Source organism: Scyliorhinus torazame, chromosome 14 (genome assembly GCF_047496885.1).
Source record: "Scyliorhinus torazame isolate Kashiwa2021f chromosome 14, sScyTor2.1, whole genome shotgun sequence".
In the NCBI taxonomy this organism is placed as follows: domain Eukaryota; kingdom Metazoa; phylum Chordata; class Chondrichthyes; order Carcharhiniformes; family Scyliorhinidae; genus Scyliorhinus; species Scyliorhinus torazame.
The window spans coordinates 83,028,597-83,048,876 of record NC_092720.1 but is presented as its reverse complement, the minus strand read 5'-3'; the positions used below and the strand labels follow the sequence as shown (position 1 = coordinate 83,048,876).

Here is a 20,280-nt window from a genome sequence, read left to right as displayed (position 1 = left end):
TTGATTTTTTTTTTTTTTAAATCGGACTTCCTGCTCCTGCCCGCGCCAAACATTTTATGGCTTGGGCAGTGCATTTTCATGGTCAACTGGCTTGATGAAAAGCCTAATTGACCCTTGATTATTCATTTAAATATGACAGACAGGCTGCCAATTTCACCACCTGCCTGCCCCCTATGTATTCTGGTGGACAGGAAGGTGATGGGATGAGAACTCGCCCTATTTTACATGCCACCCCCTTGCGGGAAACATGGGGGAAATGTAAAGTTAAGCCCATTAACTCCATTTCTCTCCACAGATGCTGCCTGACCTGCTAAGCATTTCCAGTACCTTTGTTTTTATTTCAGATCTGCAGCATCCATAGCATCTACTATCGTGTTGTTGTGCTCTAGTATGTCATATGCACTCCAGTTTGTGTGCTGTACTTTGCGTGTGAAATTTTGAACTCTCTCATCCAAACAGAAAAGAAGGACCTGTGTATCTCCAAGGCTATTCACTCATCGTTTATTGAGGTGAATGAAGAAGGTTCTGAAGCAGCTGCAGCCTCAGGTATAGTGCTTGGTAAAGCTTGATCAGTATTTTCAACCCGCACATTGGTTCAAAGGATGTTAAAAGCTTTTATTTCTTACCACATTTTAGTTAGTTCTGTGCCCCAATACAGTGTAAAATGTTTATTGACATTAAGGGATAGAAAGTTTCTCTGGAAGTAGCACACTCATTAGGCTTATTGGATTAGCTGACAATTGTATGCAGCACCTTGTACTCTGTTCTATTGCAGTCAATGAAGCTAAATATTGGACACTGGATATAATAGGCTGCTGGCCTGATGCCGCCTGTTTTATGTCACAGTCCGAGATAATTTCTACCCCTAAATCTTACTAATAATAGCAGTTTCCAAACAATATTTAAATCCTAATTCAGATTTAAATGGAACTCTTCGAATAAGCAGTTTCCTGTATTTTGACACTATCTGAACCCTACCTCCACTTGCAATGCACCTATTATTGATTTTCTAATGAGTGGCAATACCATCATTGTTAATACTCAATCATTCAAATATGCAATCAGGTTTGAAATGTGCAGTGACGGCTAGACGACAAAGGAAGGAAGCTATAATACTATATATTTTTAAACTTATATTTTTAAGGTGACGTAGACTCATCATTCTAGGTTGTCTAGAAATCAGTAATCCTGTGATACCCAATTGTTATTAATTTAAATATAACATTTTATTTATTTATTTATATATTTATAAAATAATATACCCAATAACATAAAGCTTGTAATTTTGAAATGAAAGGGAAATTGGATGGATTAATTTACAGACCTAGATAGTATGCATTATTCTGTCTTATACTCTCATACTTGCTGTGCCCAGGCAATTCACCATGCATTTGTGCAGACACAAGCAAAGCTCCCCTGTAAGATTTGGAAATGTCAGTGAGTTTATTAAGAAATTGGAGCATGAACTGGAGCCATGAGATCAGCAAAGAAACATAGGTAAACCATTTAAACAAAATGGGGATAAGAACAGGGCGGTAACTGTTCCCCACACACGACTGATCTGGAGATTGTTCAGGGTCAGGAGAATAGTAGGAATTCATTAACTCGGTGAAATACTCAGAAAAGTAATATCTGCAGAGGAAGGAGAAAGAGTTAACTAACCTTTCAGGTGTAACTCAACATCAGAATTTGAGCGTTTTCAGCACTCTATTTTTATTTCAGACTTCCAACATCTGGGGTTGGATTCTCCGGTCCCCAGCCGCGTGTTTCCCGGTATCGCGCTGCTCGCTGCTGGCGGGATTCTAAATTCCCGCCGCTTGTCAATGGGATTTCTCATTAAAGACACCCCATGCTGCCAGGAAACCTGCAGACGGGGGTGCGCTGCTGCCGTGAACAGGGATTCCCAACCCTTATGTTTTGCTTTTTGAGAAACACTGGCACCAGCTTTTTAGCAACAATTATGGACCAAGGACATAAATCTGGCTGAGTTACATGCCATACATATTTGTAACAAAATGCCTGAACTAGAGTCTGTTATAGCAACACTGAACAATTATATTATAAGAATGGCAAAAATTTGTCTAAGACTGCATAAATGACAACTCATCCAAAACTCCACTGCTGTATGCAACATTTATATCTTACCTTTTCAAACATTTGCCCCCCCCCCCCCCCCATATGACGAGAAAAACTACTGCTGTCTCAGTCAAATATACTGGAACTCTGTCTCTAAATACTTCAGGCCTAAAGCCCAATTATTCGGCCATGTCTTTGGTCACCTCCCCTAACTGTTGTACAACTATTACTTGTTAGACACCATTCCTCTTCAAGCACCTTGAAAGCATTTTCAAAAACAGGTTGATCAAGTTACTGATTATTTTATTAATTTTGAAAACTTTAAATGGGATGAATATGCTATGTCAATTTTCATGCAAAATTGAGGTTCTTTTGCTATCTTTGGTGTATTAAGGTGTTCTGTTTTGGAATCTACTTTGTATCATTGCTAAAATGAAAGCAGGGTGTAACAGGCAGATTACAGCAGCATCTAAATCGATTGTAATCATGGCCTACGGTTTTCGCCTGTTGGGCACGCGCACTCGGTGGGCTTGGAATTGGGCGTGAAATGTGTTCCTGCCGTGAGAGGCTCCAACATGCAGTTTCGCACAGGCTGGCCAATTAATGGGCAGCCAGCATGAAACACGCTCTGTGAAAGGCTGGGTGCTGCTGAGGAGGGCGAGACGAGGTCGGGTGCAGAGAAAAGGAAGGGAACGGGCTGGCGCCTCTAATGTGCTCTCAATGGGGCAACTGTTATGAAGCTGTCTCGGGGAGCTACTGACCTGTTTTATAAAAAAAATTTTAAATGCCACCAATAAATTATGGAATGAGTGCCTGGGCATCAAATGCAAATACAAACCTCAGTTCCTAGACAGCCCAGACATTTCATCTCTCCCTGGATTGAGGTTGAAGCTAAACCATAATGTCGCCTGGCCAACCAACCAGTCCTCCAATTGTAAAAGTAGACGAGCCATGTAAAATTGAGATCCCTTGGCTCCTTAGTGGGCTAAATTATCTGCTTGAATGTTGGTGGGCGCGCTTCTGACTTTCACCGTGCCCGCCGACTGAAATATCGTTCGAGAGCATGATGACGTTAGGGTGCGCGCACGTCTTTTTGCAGAATATACCTGCTTCTGGGTCAGGCACACATTTGCCCAAGCAAGGTGAAATTCTGGACCATGGGTTTGTGCATCTGACTATGCTTTCAACAATAGTATCCTAGGATGCTTCTGACAAATGTGCAGCTAACAAGAATATACTGATGATTATTTGTGCATTTGCACTCATTTATGTTTCTATGGGCAATGTTCATAATGTTTGGATTAACCTTTTCCACCTCTTTTACTATCGTACACAGTTCTTATCAAGTCACCTTTTCAGACTGGCAGGTTCAAAATAGTAATGCAAAACCAATAGACTGATTAAATTGTATGTGTTGTGTTGCAGAAATGATTGCTGTTAGCAGAATGATGGTCCTTAATCCCCAGATCATTGCAGATCATCCATTTTTCTTTCTGATCAGAAACCGAAGGACAGGTAAGAGAAATTCTGAATGTCAACGAAACAGACCTAACAGCAAAATTTAATGACACATTTTGCACTTTGAGGAATTACAGATTAGAGAAAAATATTCGTCATCAACTATTGTTAGGAAGTTGGAATGAAATGAAAAGTAAAGAATTCGATAAAAAAGAAACCCACAGGGATTTAGCTGCACTGAGGACTTGAGATGCACATTAGCCTAGTATCAGGCTGAAACAGATATTTTGTGAAGCCAAGTGCAGACTACCAGCCTAGGGAGCTAGATCATGGCCATGGCCAGTTGCAAAGCAGAGCTCTTTCTGAAGAATCAAGCTGTTGTGCAGAAATTAAAGCAGAAGGCTGTCTATGTGAGGCCTCATAAATTCTACTCTCAACTAGAAGAAAAGGTTTGCAAAATAAAGCTACAGGTTCTGTATGATAATTATTTGCTGGAATTGGCTCATAGTGTTGAAACTTATGGTATGTTGTTTTGGGGAAGGTGTATTCTCAGAGTTTAGGAAAGTAGATAGATTTAGATTGGGGTAATTCAAGTGTACTGTCTGGATAACCAGTTGATTGTAAATATTGTTTGCATGCTGCCTTGTTCTTTTTACATCTAATACACATTTTGTTATTTGAATAATTTACACCAAGACTGAGCCCTTTCCTCATCGGATTTCACCTCTTTTCTCACATTCTTTCTAAATCACTGAAATAAATTGTTAAGAATCAAAATTCTATGTTTCCCTTCTGGGACTTTTGGATGCCCTGGCATTGAACATCAGCTGGGTTCATAACACGACGCACAGATCTAAACTAGCAAATGCTGAAAATTACAGTGAAAATAAGCAAATTGTGACTCATTCCATATTGTTTTAAAGTCCAAGGATTAAACTATTACCACATAATTAATACAAAACGGCATTATTAAAAAGATATACAGTAAAAGTTAACTGGATAACTATATACACTAGGTGACCCAAGACTGACCTTTTTTCCCTTGCAATCTAGGTACCATCCTCTTTATGGGCAGAGTCATGCATCCTGAAGATGTTAATCCAAATGGACATGATTTTGAAGCATTATAGATGCATCCGTTCTACAATGATGAAATGCCTCATTTAACAGCCTTTCATTTCATAAGTGGTGTGTTTTGCAGTTTTTGCATTTTTACAGTCTGCTAATATTTGTCATCACTAGCTGAAGTAAAAAGAGAATATAATAGAGAACATTTGTAGAAAAGGGTCTATGTATTAAGCAATTAAATTTTTGTATGTTTATTACTGTACTTTCACCTTCATTCTTGAAATAAATGAACATTGTTCCACATTTATAATGTACTAAAATATTTAATAGTAAACTACTGAGGTAATATCGCTGCAATGGTAGGTGAAAAATGAAGTGAAAATTATGAGCCAAGTCTTTGCTCACGTCCACACTTCACTTCAATGTCTTCATGTGACAGTCTGGCCCATAAGTCTTATATTGTTCTACTCTGTAATAATATCAGTCAAAAGTCATAAGAATTTGGTTATATAGGAAAAATGAGTATTTACAAGTAGTGCAATGACTTTTGTGCTGTCACCTGCCATTAGTTGCAATGCAAACCGGTCTGTAAAATATCAATTTCTAATTGCCATGTTGTTTTGTTGTAGTGACAGTGAAGTGCTGAATTTTTCAATACTAAAGTGGGGGTATAATGCAGAACAAAAACAGTCTTTTTATTTTGGTGCCCTTATTAAATCCAATCCTTGATAGATTTGTGATGTGGTTGTACATCTCAAGTGGTTAGCACGGCTGCTTCACAGTGCCAAGGACTTGGGTTCAATTCTGTCCTGGGTGACTGTGGAATTTGCACATTCTCCCGTGTCTGCATGGGTTCCCTCCGGGTAATCCGGTTTCTTCCCACAGTCCAAAGTTGTGCAGGTAAGGTGGATTGGCCATGCTAAATTACCCGTTAGTGTGTAAAGGTTAGGTGGGGTTACAGGGTTACGGGGATGGGGGAGTGGGCCGAGGTAGGGTGCGCTTTCAGAGGGTCGTGCAGACTCGATGGGCTGAATGTCCTCCTTCTGCACTGTAGGGATTCAATGGACAATGCCACTGTGCTGGTTCTGGCACAACAACTACAGTCAACATGTTAACCTGTAGTTTTGTTCTGACTGACTGCAGGGGAACTGAGATTTTTCATAACTTTTGGACAGATGTCAGTGATTAAATTGGCAGATTTGTGAACAAGGAAGCTCCACATTCTGAATTTTCTAGTTTACTTTACAATAAAACAAATTGTGTCAAAAAGGTGATTAATAGTATTTGCTTGATAGGCTTGAGAGAATCCCAGAGCATGAGTGGCTCAGTCGTGGGTAAATGGGTGGATACAGCATTTAGTATGATTCAACGTATAGGGCATACATGACTATTCTACTGACAGTAGTTATTTTAGGTGTTCTAAATAAAAAGTTTGACAGTGTTTGACTGTTTTCAATAAAGTGATCAAAAGGAACCATTATTTTGTTTGCATTTCATTCGCAGCTGAATTAGAGAAACTAAATATGATTGCTGTCAAAAAGGACAGTGCCAACTGCATTAACTGCCAGAGATTGTCTCTGAAATTGATTTAAAAAAAAAAAAAAATTTAGTGCACCCAATTTGTTTTTTTCTAATTTTAGGGGCAATTTAGCATGGCCAATCCACCTAACCTGCACATCTTTGTGTTGTGGGGGTGAAACCCACGCAGACAGGGGGACAATGTGCAAACTCCACACTGACAGTGACCCAGGGCTGGGATTCGAACCCGGGTCCTCAGCACCGCAGTCCCAGTGCTAACCATTGCGCCACAGTCCGCCCCGTCTCTGAAATTGATGTAGGATATGTTTTGTCCTCACCCCAGAATACTTGGCACTGAAGCTGCATGTATACATTGTGCCAAGAAAAGGTTTTACATCCCGGTGCTGATCCCTCTCATCATGTGGAGAAAGCAGCAACACTGCTTTTACTACTCTGGGAACAAGAAAGAGATTAAACTATACATATTGTAAGTTTGAAATAAAAGCCAAGTGAAATATGTTGCAAGTCTATCAGCATCTGCAAAAAGGGAAGTTTAACATTTTGGTTGTAGACCCTTTGTCAGAACATTAACCAGGTGTTTCTCTTCACTGCTGTCTGCTGACCTGGGGCGAAATTCTCCCCCAACGGTGGGATGTCCGCCGACTGGCGCCAAAGCCGGCGCCAATCAGACGGGCATCGCGCCGGCCCAAAGGTGCGGAAGGCTCCGCATCTTTGGCGGCCTAGCCCCAACATTGAGGGGCTAGGCTGACGCCGGAGGGATTTCCGCCCCGCCAGCTGGCGGAAATGGCGTTTGTTTCCCCGCCAGCTGGCGCAGAAATGCGGCGCATGCGCGGGAGCGTCAGCGGCCGCTGTCAGTTTCCCAGCGCATGCGCGGGAGCGTCAGCGGCCGCTGTCAGTTTCCCGCGCATGCGCAGTGGGGAGAGTCTCTTCCGCCTCCGCCATGGTGGAGGCCGTAGCGGAGGCGGAAGGGAAAGAGTGCCCCCACGGCACAGGCCAGCCCGCGGATCGGTGGGCCCTGATCGTGGGCCAGGCCACCGTGGGGGCACCCCCCGGGGTCAGATCGCCCCGCGCCCCCCCCCAGGACCCCGGAGCCCGCCCACGCCGCCTGGTCCCGCCGGTAAATACCAGGTTTGATTTACGTCGGCGGGACAGGCAATTCCTGGGCGGGACTTCGGCCCATCCGGGCCGGAGAATCCAGCGGGGTTCCCGCCAACCGGCGCGGCCCGATTCCCGCCCCCGCCCAATCTCCGGGAGCGGAGACTTCGGCGGGGGCGGGATTAACGGCGGCCAGCGGCCATTCTCCGACCCGGCGGGGGGTCGGAGAATGACGCCCCTGAAGTGCATTTCTGTCATTTTCTGGTTTGATTTTACAACAATGTGTAAAATTATGTAATCAGCTTCTCGGTTACATTAAACCTCTATGTTAGATTTTCAAATGAAATCTGAAACTTTGAATTATTCAACAAAGTATGGTGGCAGTAATTTATTAACTACAAGTTTCTGCTATTCAATGCACATCTTGTTAAAAAATCCCACAACAGATTGAGTAAATGCATGAAAGCCATTGAAATCCTTCCTTGAGTTAATTCAAGCTGCAAACAGCCTCCACTGATTGCAAACCTCAGATTCATTCATTCCTCAAAACCTGAACCCCGCAACAAAGATATCTGACGGGATTCTCCGACCCCCCGCCGGGTCGGAGAATCGCCGGGGCTGGCTTGAATCCTGCCCCCGCCGGTTGCCGAATTCTCCGGCACCGGATATTCGGCAGGGGCGGGAATCGCGCCGCGCTGGTTGGCGGGCCCCTCCGGCGATTCTCCGGCCCGGATGGGCCGAAGTCCCACTGCTGGAATGCCTGTCCCGCCGGCGTGGATTAAACCACCTCTCTTACCGGCGGGACAAGTTGGCACGGGCGGGCTCCGGGGTCCTGGGGGGGCGCGGGGCGATCTGGCCCCGGGGGGTGCCCCCACAGTGGCCTGGCCTGCGATCGGGGCCCACCGATCCGCGGGCGGGCCTGTGCCGTGGGGGCACTCTTTTCCTTCCACCTTCGCCATGGTCTCCACCATGGCGGAGGCGGAAGAGACCGCCTCCACTGCGCATGCGTGAGGATGCCGTGAGCGGCCGCTGACGCTTCCGTGCATGCACCGCCCGGCAAAGTCAGTATCGCGCCAGCTGGCGGGGCACCAAAGGCCTTTCCCGCCAGCTGGCGGGGCGGAAATCAGTCCGGCGCAGGCCTAGTCCCTCAAGGTTAGTGCTCGGCCGCTCAAGATGCGGAGGATTCCGCACATTTGGGGCGGCGCGATAACGGACTGATTCGCTCCGTTTTTGGTGCCGGTCGGCGGACAACACGCCGTTTGCGGAGAATTCCGCCCATCAAGTGGGATTTTCTGGTCTCACCGAAAGTCAATGGACTTTTGGTTGGCACTCCTGGGGCGTCATTCTCCGACCACCCGGCGGGTCGGAGAATTGCCGTTGGCCGCCGTGAATTCCGCCCCCGCCGAAGTCTCCAGTACCGGAGATTGGGCGGGAGCGGGAATCGGGCCACGCCGGTTGGCGGGACCCCCCGTTCAATTCTCCGGCCCGGATGAGCCGAAGTCCCGCCCAGAAATTGCCTGTCCCGCCGGCGTAAATCAAACCTGGGGCGAAATTCTCCCCCAACGGCGGGATGTCCGCCGACTGGCGCCAAAGACGGCGCCAATCAGACGGGCATCGCGCCGGCCCAAAGGTGCGGAATGCTCCGCATCTTTGGGGGCCGAGCCCCAACATTGAGGGGCTAGGCCGACGCCGGAGGGATTTCCGCCCCGCCAGCTGGCGGAAATGGCGTTTGTTTCCCCGCCAGCTGGTGCGGAAATGCGGCGCATGCGCGGGAGCGTCAGCGGCCGCTGAAAGTTTCCCGCGCATGCGCATTGGGGAGAGTCTCTTCCGCCTCCGCCATGGTGGAGGCCGCAGCGGAGGCGGAAGGCAAAGAGTGCCCCCACGGCACAGGCCCGCCCGCGGATCGGTGGGCCCCGATCGCGGGCCAGGCCACCGTGGGGGCACCCCCCGGGGTCAGATCACCCCGCGCCCCCCCCAGGACCCCGGAGCCCGCCCACGCCGCCTGGTCCCGCCGGTAAATACCAGGTTTGATTTACGCCGGCGGGACAGGCAATTTCTGGGCGGGACTTCGGCCCATCCGGGCCGGAGAATTGAACGGGGGGTCCCGCCAACCGGCGCGGCCCGATTCCCACCCCCGCCCAATCTCCGGTACCGGAGACTTCGGCGGGGGCAGGATTCACGGCGGCCAACGGCCATTCTCCGACCCGGCAGGGGGTCGGAGAATGACGCCCTAGGTATTTACCGGCGGGACCAGGCGGCGTGGGCGGGCTCCAGGGTCCTGGGGGGGGGGGGGGCGCGGGGCGATCTGACCCGGGGGTGAGTTCCCAGCACTTAAAGCATTTTCCCTGAAAGCAGCTCAGCCATTAAATTGGTAAGTGCTTTTGAATTACCTGAAGTAGTTGGTGCATTTAATATAAGAGGCAGTATTACAATTGATTCTTCTAGTGATGGAAAATAGTTGCCATTTGCCTTGTATAGGCAGCTGCCTGTGGTAAAGAGGATGGCATAAGGTGAAGAATACATAACACCACTACTTACATGTTTCATGGAACAGTAGGGATGCCACAATTTACAATTTAAAAAAATCATTTATAGGATGTGGGCGTCGCTGGTTAGGCCAGCATTTATTGCCCATCCCTAGTTGGCCTTCAGAAGGTGGTGGTGAGTTGCCTTGAACCGCTGCAGACCTTCAGCTGTAGGTACACCCACTATGCTCTTAGGGAGGGAGTTCCAGGATTTTGTCCCAGCGACAGCGAAGGAACGGCGATATATTTCCAAGTCAGGGTGGTGAGTGACTTGGAGGGGGACCTCCAGGTGGTGGGGTTCCCAGGATTCTGCTGCTCTTGTCCTTCTAGATGGTAGTGGTCGTGGATTTGGAAGGTGTTGTCTAAGGAACCTTGGTGAGTTACTGCAGTGCATCTTGTAGATGGTACACACAGCTGCCACTGTTCGTCGATGGTGGAGGGTTTGAATGTTTGTGGAAGGAGGAGCAATGAAGCGGGCTGCTTTGTCTTGGATGATGTCAAGTTTCTTGAGTGTTGTTTTTGGGGGGGAGGGGGGGGAACTCTGGTCTTTCTCGCCAGTGTTATCTTCAGGGTCCGGCGACAGCGAACCCCCGCCGCAGGTTTCCCGGCAGCGGGAGGTGGAGGGTGGATTCAATGAGAAATCCCATTGGCAGCACGGGACCAGATGATCCTGCTGCAGGCTAACAGTCGACTCCCTCCTGCTGCTGAGAAACACATCGCGGGTGATGGGGAAAATCTCCGCCCGCCCCCTCCGCCAATGTCTTTCCACACAAGGGAAGGAAATCCTAAAACTAGTGCCGTAATTCAATTGGGTTATTGGGAACAAGGTAATTGCCACATGAGTTTGGCCTTCTGAAGAAAGTATTTGGGGTCAAATGTGTATCTTACTGAGCTTTTATTGTCAGTTACATTTAGGAGCTAGTTATCTGATCAATTTCCCTTCAGGAAGTAGGGATCCTCAGGAGATTAACTGGGTAGAATTTATGAAAAGTCAGACTTTTCATGATCTGTGGAACAAATTATCTTGGTAATTGGAGTGGCATTTATCACATTCCGAAAAAAATTCAGTTGGAAGCAATAGGGGAATTTTCAATTGTTGTTAATGAAGTCTTTCATTTCTACTTTCCAAAGAATTGCACCCTGAAATGGATTCATTGTTTTTCTCCCGTTAGTGAAGACACTAAGATGCACTTCAGTGGCTCATTTAATGGCTAGACATGCTTGTCTTACAATGATCCCCTTGCTGGAGATCTAAGGAACAGTGAATCCATTTTGGTGAGACAGATTGGAATTAGACACAAAATTGAACAAACGTTAAAACCAGAACAATACATGAATTGTTCTCCATTCCCAGAATCTATCAACTGTTGGTTGACAGCAGCACGGTAGCATTGTGGATAGCACAATTGCTTCACAGCTCCAGGGTCCCAGGTTCGATTCCGGCTTGGGTCACAGTCTGTGCGGAGTCTGCACGTCCTCCCCGTGTGTGCGTGGGTTTCCTCCGGGTGCTCCGGTTTCCTCCCACAGTCCAAAGATGTGCAGGTTAGATGGATTGGCCATGATAAATTGCCCTTAGTGTCCAAAATTGCCCTTAGTGTTGGGTGGGGTTACTGGGTTATGGGGATAGGGTGGAGGTGTTGACCTTGGGTAGGGTGCTCTTTCCAAGAGCCGGTGCAGACTCGATGGGCCGAATGGCCTCCTTCTGCACTGTAAATTCTATGATAATCTATGACTAAGCCACAGGGAAGGTGAAGGAGAAGCACCAAGGATGATGCAGACTTTTCAAATTCAGGCCCTTGTGGGGTGGCTCAAGGACATGGTAATACTTAGTGTAGATGCACAAGTAACAGGTCCCCTGCAAAAGTTGTAATGTAGATTTGATTGTCCCCTTCACAAATATCCACCTCAAACCTTCCTTCTTCACTTTGCAAAAAAAAGTGTATAAGCTTGAGAGGAGTATATTTAGACTCAACTGATTCTTAAAACTATTCCCTTGCGTTCTAAATCGACAGGGACACTGTAGGTCCCTGTGACGTTCATCTTGCTGTTTCGTAAGCTTCCTATTGGTGGCACTTTTATGTTTTATTTTATCCTTAGTTGGGAGGTTGGAATTACTGTACAGCTTATTTGTCCATTTAAACCTTAAGGTTTCATATACTGGACCAAGCATTTATCAACCTTTTGGGGAATTTATTTTTATGTTCGGCTTCAACTGAAAATTTACTGAAGTCTGATTGTAATCTAGATTCAGGTGCTAATAATGTTATTCTTCTTGATATAAGCCTGTTTTAAGAGCGTATAATGCGAGAATGTGTACATTTGACACTTTTCTACCTAACCCACCCACTGGGTATGATGGAGGGGTGGTGTTCTGCTCAGGCACCCATTTTAGATTTACCCAGTTTTACCCTCCGTTGACTTCAATGGAGAGTAAAATCAGACAGGATGTGCTGGTGTCTTTCCGTGTCCTATCCTTTAGGCTAAGTCAGGTTAAAAGTGGAGCTAGCTTTTTGTAATGGAAAAAATACGCAACAGTTTAGACAGAAATTATCAAAGGATTACTGGAAACGATAATAATTCATGGAACCCAGCTGGTAGAATTATTTATCAATAGCCTTGATAAACATTTGAATGAGATATTTATGTTTGTTGATACATCAAGTTACTTGGGGAAACAGGATGTTCTGATAGCAAGAATGTGATTAAAAAAGGAGTAGTGTGGAAACTTTCCAAAAAATGGCAGTTACGGTGAGAAAAACGGTGTGAATCCCACTGACATTTCTCATGGAATTTTGAGCCTCTTTGCCAAAACAAAGTGAGTGGGCATGGTTTACGCCATCACTCTGGCGGGATAGAGCTTCTTAAGAGATTTCCAAAACACAATCACAACGGAGCGAATCGCAACTTTCGATCTATACACATGTGTATCGATGGCGGGATTCTCCTACCCTCCGCGCCGGAATCGCGCCCGGCATGGGGGTGGAGAATAGCCTTTCACGCCGGAAATCCGGCGCTTCTGCGATTCTCCGCAGACCCGCCAGTCCCGCGCGCGCGGCCGACGTGGCAAGGGTCGGAAGCCGTTGGAACAGGCCGCCGCGGCGATTCTCCGCAGTCAACCAGCCAAACACCTGCTGGCGTGGTTTACATGTGGTACCATCTGGCGGGGGCTGGGACCCATGGCCGCGGTGGCGGTCCTGTTGGGGGGCAAGGGGTATCTAACTTTGAGGAGGGCTTCAGCGGTGGCCAGGCCTGTGATCGGGGGCCACCGATCGGCGGGCCATCGCGATCTGGGAGGACCTACCTTCCTCCGTGTGGGCCCCGCTGTGTGGCTCCGCCATGTCGGCGGGGCCCACACAGAGGTGGGCCGCCGCATGCATGCACGGATCCGCTTGCGGCCCCGCCAGCAGCCAGAGCTGTGGGACGCACGCAGGGGCTCTTCTAGCCCCCTGGAAAATGGAGAATCACCCCGGACGTTCGAGGAAAAAGTCCAGAGTGATTCATAAGAAACATAAGAACTAGGAGCAGGGGTAGGCCATCTGGCCCCTCGAGCCTGCTCCACCATTCAATGAGATCATGGCTGATCTTTTGTGGACTCAGCTCCACTTTCCGGCCCCCAGCGGGCATGGGGATTTAGTCCCCAGAAGGGAGAATCCCGCCCAGGATCTCAGCTCTGGCAAGTTGGAGAATATGCCAGAAGTGAAAAGGGAAATGGAGTGGGGGAAGGTGTGGGTGGTTAAGTGAGAGGAGATAAGCTGATAACATAGAGGGGAATCCAAAAGTCTTCTGCCGGCATCAGAAATAGTAAAAGGTTACTAAGATGAGGTGTGGGCCTATAAGAGACCAAAAAAGGAGATTGACACATGGAGGCAGAGAACGGTGCCAAATGAACATTTTGCATCTGTGTTTGCCAAGGAAGAGGATGCTGATCAAAGTCATAGTGGAAGATAAGGTAGTTGAGACACTAAATGATCTAAAAATTGGTAAAGCACAGATACCAGATGTCATGATATCCAGATCAGCATATCATGGTGCAATCACACAAACACTGATGGACAGGCATTTGGACCAACCAGCACACACACAATATCGCAGCCAATCACTAGTAAGAGCACACGCACTATAAAAGGGGGAACACGAGAGTTCCCGCTCATTCTGGTAGGAGACAGCTCGGGACACAGAGCTTGCAGCGTGACACTCAGATATAGACCATGTGCTGATTGCCTCACCAACATTAGTGATGGGGCTAGGTCCATAGGTTAGCTGGTAGCAAACGTATCCAAGTCTATAGTTAGTTGCATCTGTTAGTTAACATAATAAAATCAAGTTGTACCATCTACAGCCTCATTTGTGTATCTGGACACCCAACACGACACCAGAAAGGTTGGAATTGATACATCACCAGGAATGCTTATTGAAACGATAGCCCAGTACAAAATTAACAGTCACTTGGATAAATGTAGATGAATCCAGGGAAGCCAGCATGGATTTTTTTAAAAAGCAGACCATGTTTAACTTTTGGTTGCAATTTTTGGTGAGGTGACAGGGAGGTTTGATGTGGATAAGATATTTGATGTTACGCACATGGACTCCCAAAAACTTTGATAAAGTTCTCCATAACCAGCTTCTCAAGCTATCAAGCTCGTCAGCAAAATTGAAGCACATGTAAGAAAAAGGGACAGTGGCAGCATGGATACAAAGTTGGCTGAGTGTCGGGAAACAGTGTTCTAATGAGTGGTTGATATTTGGCCATAGAGTGAAGTATCCCAGGGCTCGGTACTTGGTACATTGCTTTTCTTGATTTGTGTTGATGAATTAGATTTGGGGGTACAGAGCATAATTCTGAAATGTTCAGATGACATGAAACTTGGAAGTATAGTGAACTGTGAGAAGGACAGTGATAAGCTTCAAAACAAAATAGACTTGTGGAATGGGCAGACAGATGGCAGATGCATTTAAATGCAGAGAAGAGAAAAATTATCCATCTGGTAGGAAGATGAAGAGAGCCAGAGGACTAAAGGGGACAGTTCCAGAGGCGGTGGAGGGGCAGAAGGTATACATGCACAAATCATTGAAAGCTGGTTGAAAAAGTGTATTAAAAAAAAGGCATATGCAACCCTGGGATTTAAAAATAAAGGCATAGAATATAAATGCAAGGAAGTTATGTTTTTTTTAAATAAAACAGTGGGTTGGCCTCAGCTGGAGTATGTGTCCAATTCTGGACACCACACTTTAGGAAGAATATGAAGGTTTTAGAGACAGTGCAGAAACGATTCACAAAAAATATTCTGGGATGAGGGACATCATTAGAGTGGAGAAGTGAGATTGTTCGCCTTAGAGAGGACGATGAGAGGGTACCACAATGGTTAGCACTGTTGTCTCACAGCGCCGGTGACCCAGATTCAATTCCGAGCTTGGGTAACTGTGGAGTTTGCATGTCCCCCCTCCCCCCATGTCTGTGTGTGGTTTCTCGGGGTGCTCCGGTTTCCTCCCACAGTCCAAAGAAGTGCAGGTTAGGTGGATTGGACATAATAAAATTGCCTCTTAGTCCAGGGATGTGCAAGTTAGGTGGGGTTAAGGTGTTAGGGTGGGGTAGTTGGGTAAGGTACTCTTTCAGAGGGTCGGTGCAGACTCGATGGGCCAAATGGTCTCCTTCTGCACTGTAGGGATTCTATGATATAGGTTGAGAGGCGGTAGATTTAGGACTGAGGTGAGGAGGAACTACTTCTCACAGAGGTTGGTGAATTTGTGGAACTCGCTGTCCCAGAGTGTGGTGGAATCAGAGTCATTAAATGGTTTCAAGAAGGAGATAAATATATTTATGATTTTAAAAAACTGGTTAAAGGATGTGGGTAACAGGTGGGAGGTGGATTTGAGACCAGGAAGAGAACACCTGTGATCTGATTGAATGGCGGAGCAGGCTCGAAGGGCTAAATTGCTTATTTCTGCTCCTAATTCCTATGTTCCTAATCCCTTGGTCTGTCGTTTTTACATAGGTATTAACCAATTTATAATATATGTTCATTACTCTGATAAACTATCAAACTGAGATTGCATTTAGTATTTGTGGCTAATCTTTGCAAAGTATAATTTCAAGACCATAAACAATAAACATCTTTTTAATAGCAGACAGCCGCAAGAACCCGAAACAGAGGTCAGAATTCTCTCTCTGTTCGCTGGCGACAGGATTCTCTGGTCCTGCTGGCCGCGCACTCCCACCCATGGGTTTCCCACCAGCACGGGGTGTCTTCAATGGGAATTCCCATGGACAGCAGCGGGAACAGAGAATCCTGCCACCGAAAAACATGCAGCTGGGAGGCCAGAGGTTCTCGCCCCTGTCCATACATTATATATAAAGCTTTGCTGATCCCACACTTTATTGCAACCGAAAAAACGGAGCATAACACATTCATAAATACACGGATAGTATTAAGGTAGTCAATTATAGTTATGCTGGGTGTCTTGGTGTGTGATGTTCTCTGGCAAAGGGGTGGAATATTCTCATTAAACTGAAACACAAAATAATTTTATAGAAATGAGTATTTATGTGCGAGCACGTAAGTGGATTGTAGCTCCAAAGTATTCAATTGTTCTCATAGGAGACAAAGATGATCTAAAATTTCAGCATTATGGGAATGGATATCAAGAAGTATATTTTCCTACATATTCTGCAGATCTAATGCCTTTTGATTTTCATTGAGATCAACTGAAGTGACACTAATCCTCTCAGCGACTCTTCCCTTTATTCATAATCTGTTTTCTTCGGAACCTTCTGATTTCTGTTCTGTTAGATTCAAACTTGACCTAATTTATGCTGTTGAAAAAAAGATCTCTACTCAAATCAAATGACAACTATCTAACTCGTAGTCCAATCTTTGTTTGGACTGTGACCCAACCACTGAACATCCCCACTCAATAACTTATTATTACCAGAAAGACTGTACTCTTTGAGCTCTTAGTAGATAGGGTCAGAGAAATTAAATGACAAAGGTACCATGGAACATAAGGCAAAGTGTGTGGTAATGGTTGCAGCTAAGAAACAAAACATTTGCCAAAGTGATTGTGAATGCTAGAATAATGAACAACTCTATCCAAAAGCAAAAAAAAAAGCAGAAAACATAATTTAGACCAGCACATAGAAAAAAAAAGAATCAAAATGGAGGACAGAATTCATAGTCTGAAACCGTTGAACTCAATGTTGTGTCCAGAATGCTGTGAAGTGCCTTATCAGAAGGTGAAATGCTGTTTGAAGAACCCAAGGGCACGGCCTGAGGCTGAAGGGACGATCCTTTAAAATAGAGATGAGGAGGAATTTCTTCAGCCAATGGTGGTGAATCTGTGGAAATTATTACCGCAAAAAAGGGGTGGAATCATGCAATATGATACCAGAAATGTTGGAGAATGAAAGGTTTAGTGAGAGGAAAGAACTGAGGGAGATCAATATTAGTAAAGAAATGGTGCTGGGAAAATTGATGGGATTGAAGGCAGATAAATCCCCAGGGCCTGAGGATCTGCATCCCAGAGTGCTTAAGGAGGTGGCTCTGGAAATAGTGGATGCATCGGTGGTCATCTTCCGGTATTCTCTAGACTCTGGAACAGTCCCTGCAGATTGGAGGGCGGCTAATGTTACTCCAATATTTAAAAAGGGAGGTAGAGAGAAAACAGGGAATTATAGACCATTAAGACTAACATCGGTAGTGGGGAAAATGCTTGAATCCATTATCAAGGATGTTATAGCGCAACATTTAGAAAGCAGTGGCAGGATCAGTCAGAATCAGCATGGATTTATGAAGGGAAAATCATGCTTGGCAAATCTGTTGGAATTCTTTGAAGATGTACCTAATACAGTTGACAAGGGGGAGCTAGTCGATGTGGTATATTTGGACTTTCAGAAGGCGTCTGACAAAGTCCCGTATAAGAGATTATTGTGCAAGATTATAGTGCATGGGATTAGGGAATGTGTATTGAGGTGGATAAAAAAACTGGTTGGCAGAGAGGAGACAAAGAGTAGGAATTAATGGGCCATTTTCAAATTGGCAGGCAGTAACAAATGAGGTGCCACCAGGATCAGTGGTATTAATATGTATTAATGATTTGGATGTAACATCTCAAAGTTTGCAGATGATACCACGTTGGGTGGGAGGGTGAACTGTGACGAGAATGCAGAGATCCTACAGCATGATCTGGACAGGTTGGGCGAATGGACAAATCAATGGCAGATGCAGTATTATTTGGATAAGTGTGAGGTTTTTCACTTTGGAAGCAAAAACAGGAAGGCAGATTACAGGAAGGCAGAGCTTTGACAAAGGGCAAAGCTTGGACTCGAAAGGTTAGCTCTATTCTCTCCCTCCAGATGCTTCCAGACCTGCTGAGATTTTCCAGCAGTTTCTCTTGGGTTAAGGCAGATTACTACCTGAACGGTTGTAAATTGGGAGAGGGGAGTGAGCAGCGGGACCTGGGTGTACTTGTGCACCAGTCGTTGAAGGTAAGCATTCAGGTGCAGCAGCGGTAAAGAAGGCTAATGGTATGTTGGCCTTCATTGCGAGAAGTTTCGAATGCAGGAGCAAGATTGTGTTGTTGCAATTATACAGGGCCTTGGTGAGGCCACACCTAGAATATTGTGTGCAGTTTTGATCTCCTTTTTTGAGGAAGGATGTTCTTGCTCTCGAGGGAGTGCAGTGACAGTTTACTAGACTGATTCCAGGGACTGTCATATGAGGAGAGATTGACTAGGTTAGGATTGTTCTCGCTGGAGTTCAGAAGAATGAGGGGGGATCTCATAGGGACTTATAAAATTCTAACAGGACTAGACAGGGTAGATGCAGGGAAGATATTACCAATGGTGGGTGTGTCCAGAACCAGGGGTCACAGTCTGAGGATTCAGGGTAAACCATTTTGGATAGAGATGAGGAGACATTTCTTCACCGAAAGAGTGATGAGCCTGGGGAAAACCACATGAAGTAGTTGATGCTAAAAAATTGAATATATTCAAGAGGCGGCTAGATATAGCACTTGGGGTGAATGGGATCAAAGGCTATGGGGAGAAAGCAGGGCTAGGCTATCGAGTTGGATCATCAGCCATGATCGTGATAAATGGCAGAGCAGGCTCGAAGGGCCAAAAGGCCTTCTCCTATCTTCTATGTATCTATGTAGAAGGCTGTGGAGGTGAAATCACTGTGTCTTTAAGACAGAGATAGATTAATAAGAGGATCGGGGACTATGGGGAAAATGGGGATGAGAAACATATCAGCCGTGATTGAATGGTGGAGCAGACGCGATATGCCGAATGGCCGAATTCTGCTCCCATGTCTTATGGTCTTATGTTCCTTGAGCTTCATTGAAACACTGCAGCATTACATATCACTAACAGCACTGAACAGATGTGTGACAGGTTTGTACACACCAAAAGCAGATTATACACCTGCATTTCCACCTCCATATAATTGTCTGTAGATCAAAGCACACACACACTTGGAAATGTTTGAACAGCCTTTGTGAGCTCTGATGTAGTAAGGAGCAACTGATAAATATTTGGCACTTCCACCCCACCATGATATATCCAGTCACCACCCCCTTGAACACTTGTCGCTTCAGTTTATTCCAAGCTACCATTAGTAACTTCGGTCAGTCAATCTGTAATCCGCATGTGCATCAGATGTAAAATATCACCAATCCCTGAAAATCCTACAGTAAAATAAGAGGGCCAAGATTTTTTTTCAATCCAAAGGAATCCCTAAAATCAAGCATGTAACTGCACCCATACATTTTTTTTTAATTGGTTCATGGGAACTAATTGCCCTTGAACTAGGCCACTTCAGAGGGCATTTGCTGTGGGTCTGGAGTCAGATGGATGCCTGGCCAGGTAAGAGTAGCAGATTCCCTTCTTAAAGGACATTAGTGAACCACATAGGTTTCATGGTCATCATTGGACTTTGAATTCCAGATTTGTACTGAATTTCACACACTGCCATGGTGGGTTTGAACCCGGGTCTCCAGAGCAGTACCCTGGGTCTCTGCATTACTAGTCCAGTGACAATACCATTGTGCCATTACCTTCCCTGTCGCTAGCCTTCATGAATGGCAACAAACTATGTTGATTTCCAATTAACAGTTAGGCCACTTTTTAAATCTTCTGCATTGAGATTTGAAGCAAAAGCAGACCACAACAATGCTTCTTAGAAACAAAGCTTAAATTCTTTAGGCTTATAATATTGAGAGCTGCCATAGCATAGAGCTGCAACAAGATAATTACTAAACACAAACAATGTGGACATCTTGAAGCAACAATTCATGAAACCAGCCAAGGCATTGGCATGTTAATGCATAATCTGCTCATGGTTAAAATAAATGACCATTCAGTTAAAATAAATGACCATTCAAAGAGGTTTATATCACAGGCAAAAGCAGCGCAAGGCTGTAGAAATCAGCCAGAAGATATCTGGGCTGAAATATCATTGTAAGCAGCCAGTGGCCAATATCAAGGTTTTATTGATGAGGTCGCTAATCTATTCAATGCATTAGT

General features: G+C 45.7%; 1 protein-coding gene and 1 long non-coding RNA gene across 4 annotated transcripts in view; one reads left to right on the top strand and one right to left on the bottom strand.

Moving 5' to 3' along the window:
• Nucleotides 1-4,905, top strand: part of serpini1 (serpin peptidase inhibitor, clade I (neuroserpin), member 1) — a 65,127-nt gene extending 60,222 nt beyond the window's left edge. For both annotated transcript variants that reach the window (XM_072474431.1, XM_072474432.1), the window contains exons 7-9: nt 460-546; nt 3,502-3,591; nt 4,588-4,905. In XM_072474431.1, coding sequence (XP_072330532.1) covers nt 460-546; nt 3,502-3,591; nt 4,588-4,664 — 254 coding nt within the window. In that variant the 3' untranslated portion in view covers nt 4,665-4,905. The remainder of the gene's footprint in view (nt 1-459; nt 547-3,501; nt 3,592-4,587) is intronic.
• LOC140389857 (uncharacterized) overlaps nt 1-20,280 on the bottom strand; it is a 76,728-nt gene that overhangs the window by 41,449 nt on the left and 14,999 nt on the right. Inside the window, exon 1 of one of the 2 annotated variants that reach the window (XR_011934499.1) lies at nt 19,230-19,739. The exons of the other annotated variant lie outside the window; for it this stretch is intronic. This is a non-coding gene — a long non-coding RNA (uncharacterized lncRNA). Of the gene's footprint in view, nt 1-19,229; nt 19,740-20,280 lie in introns of those variants that run through there. 2 annotated transcript variants of the gene reach the window in all.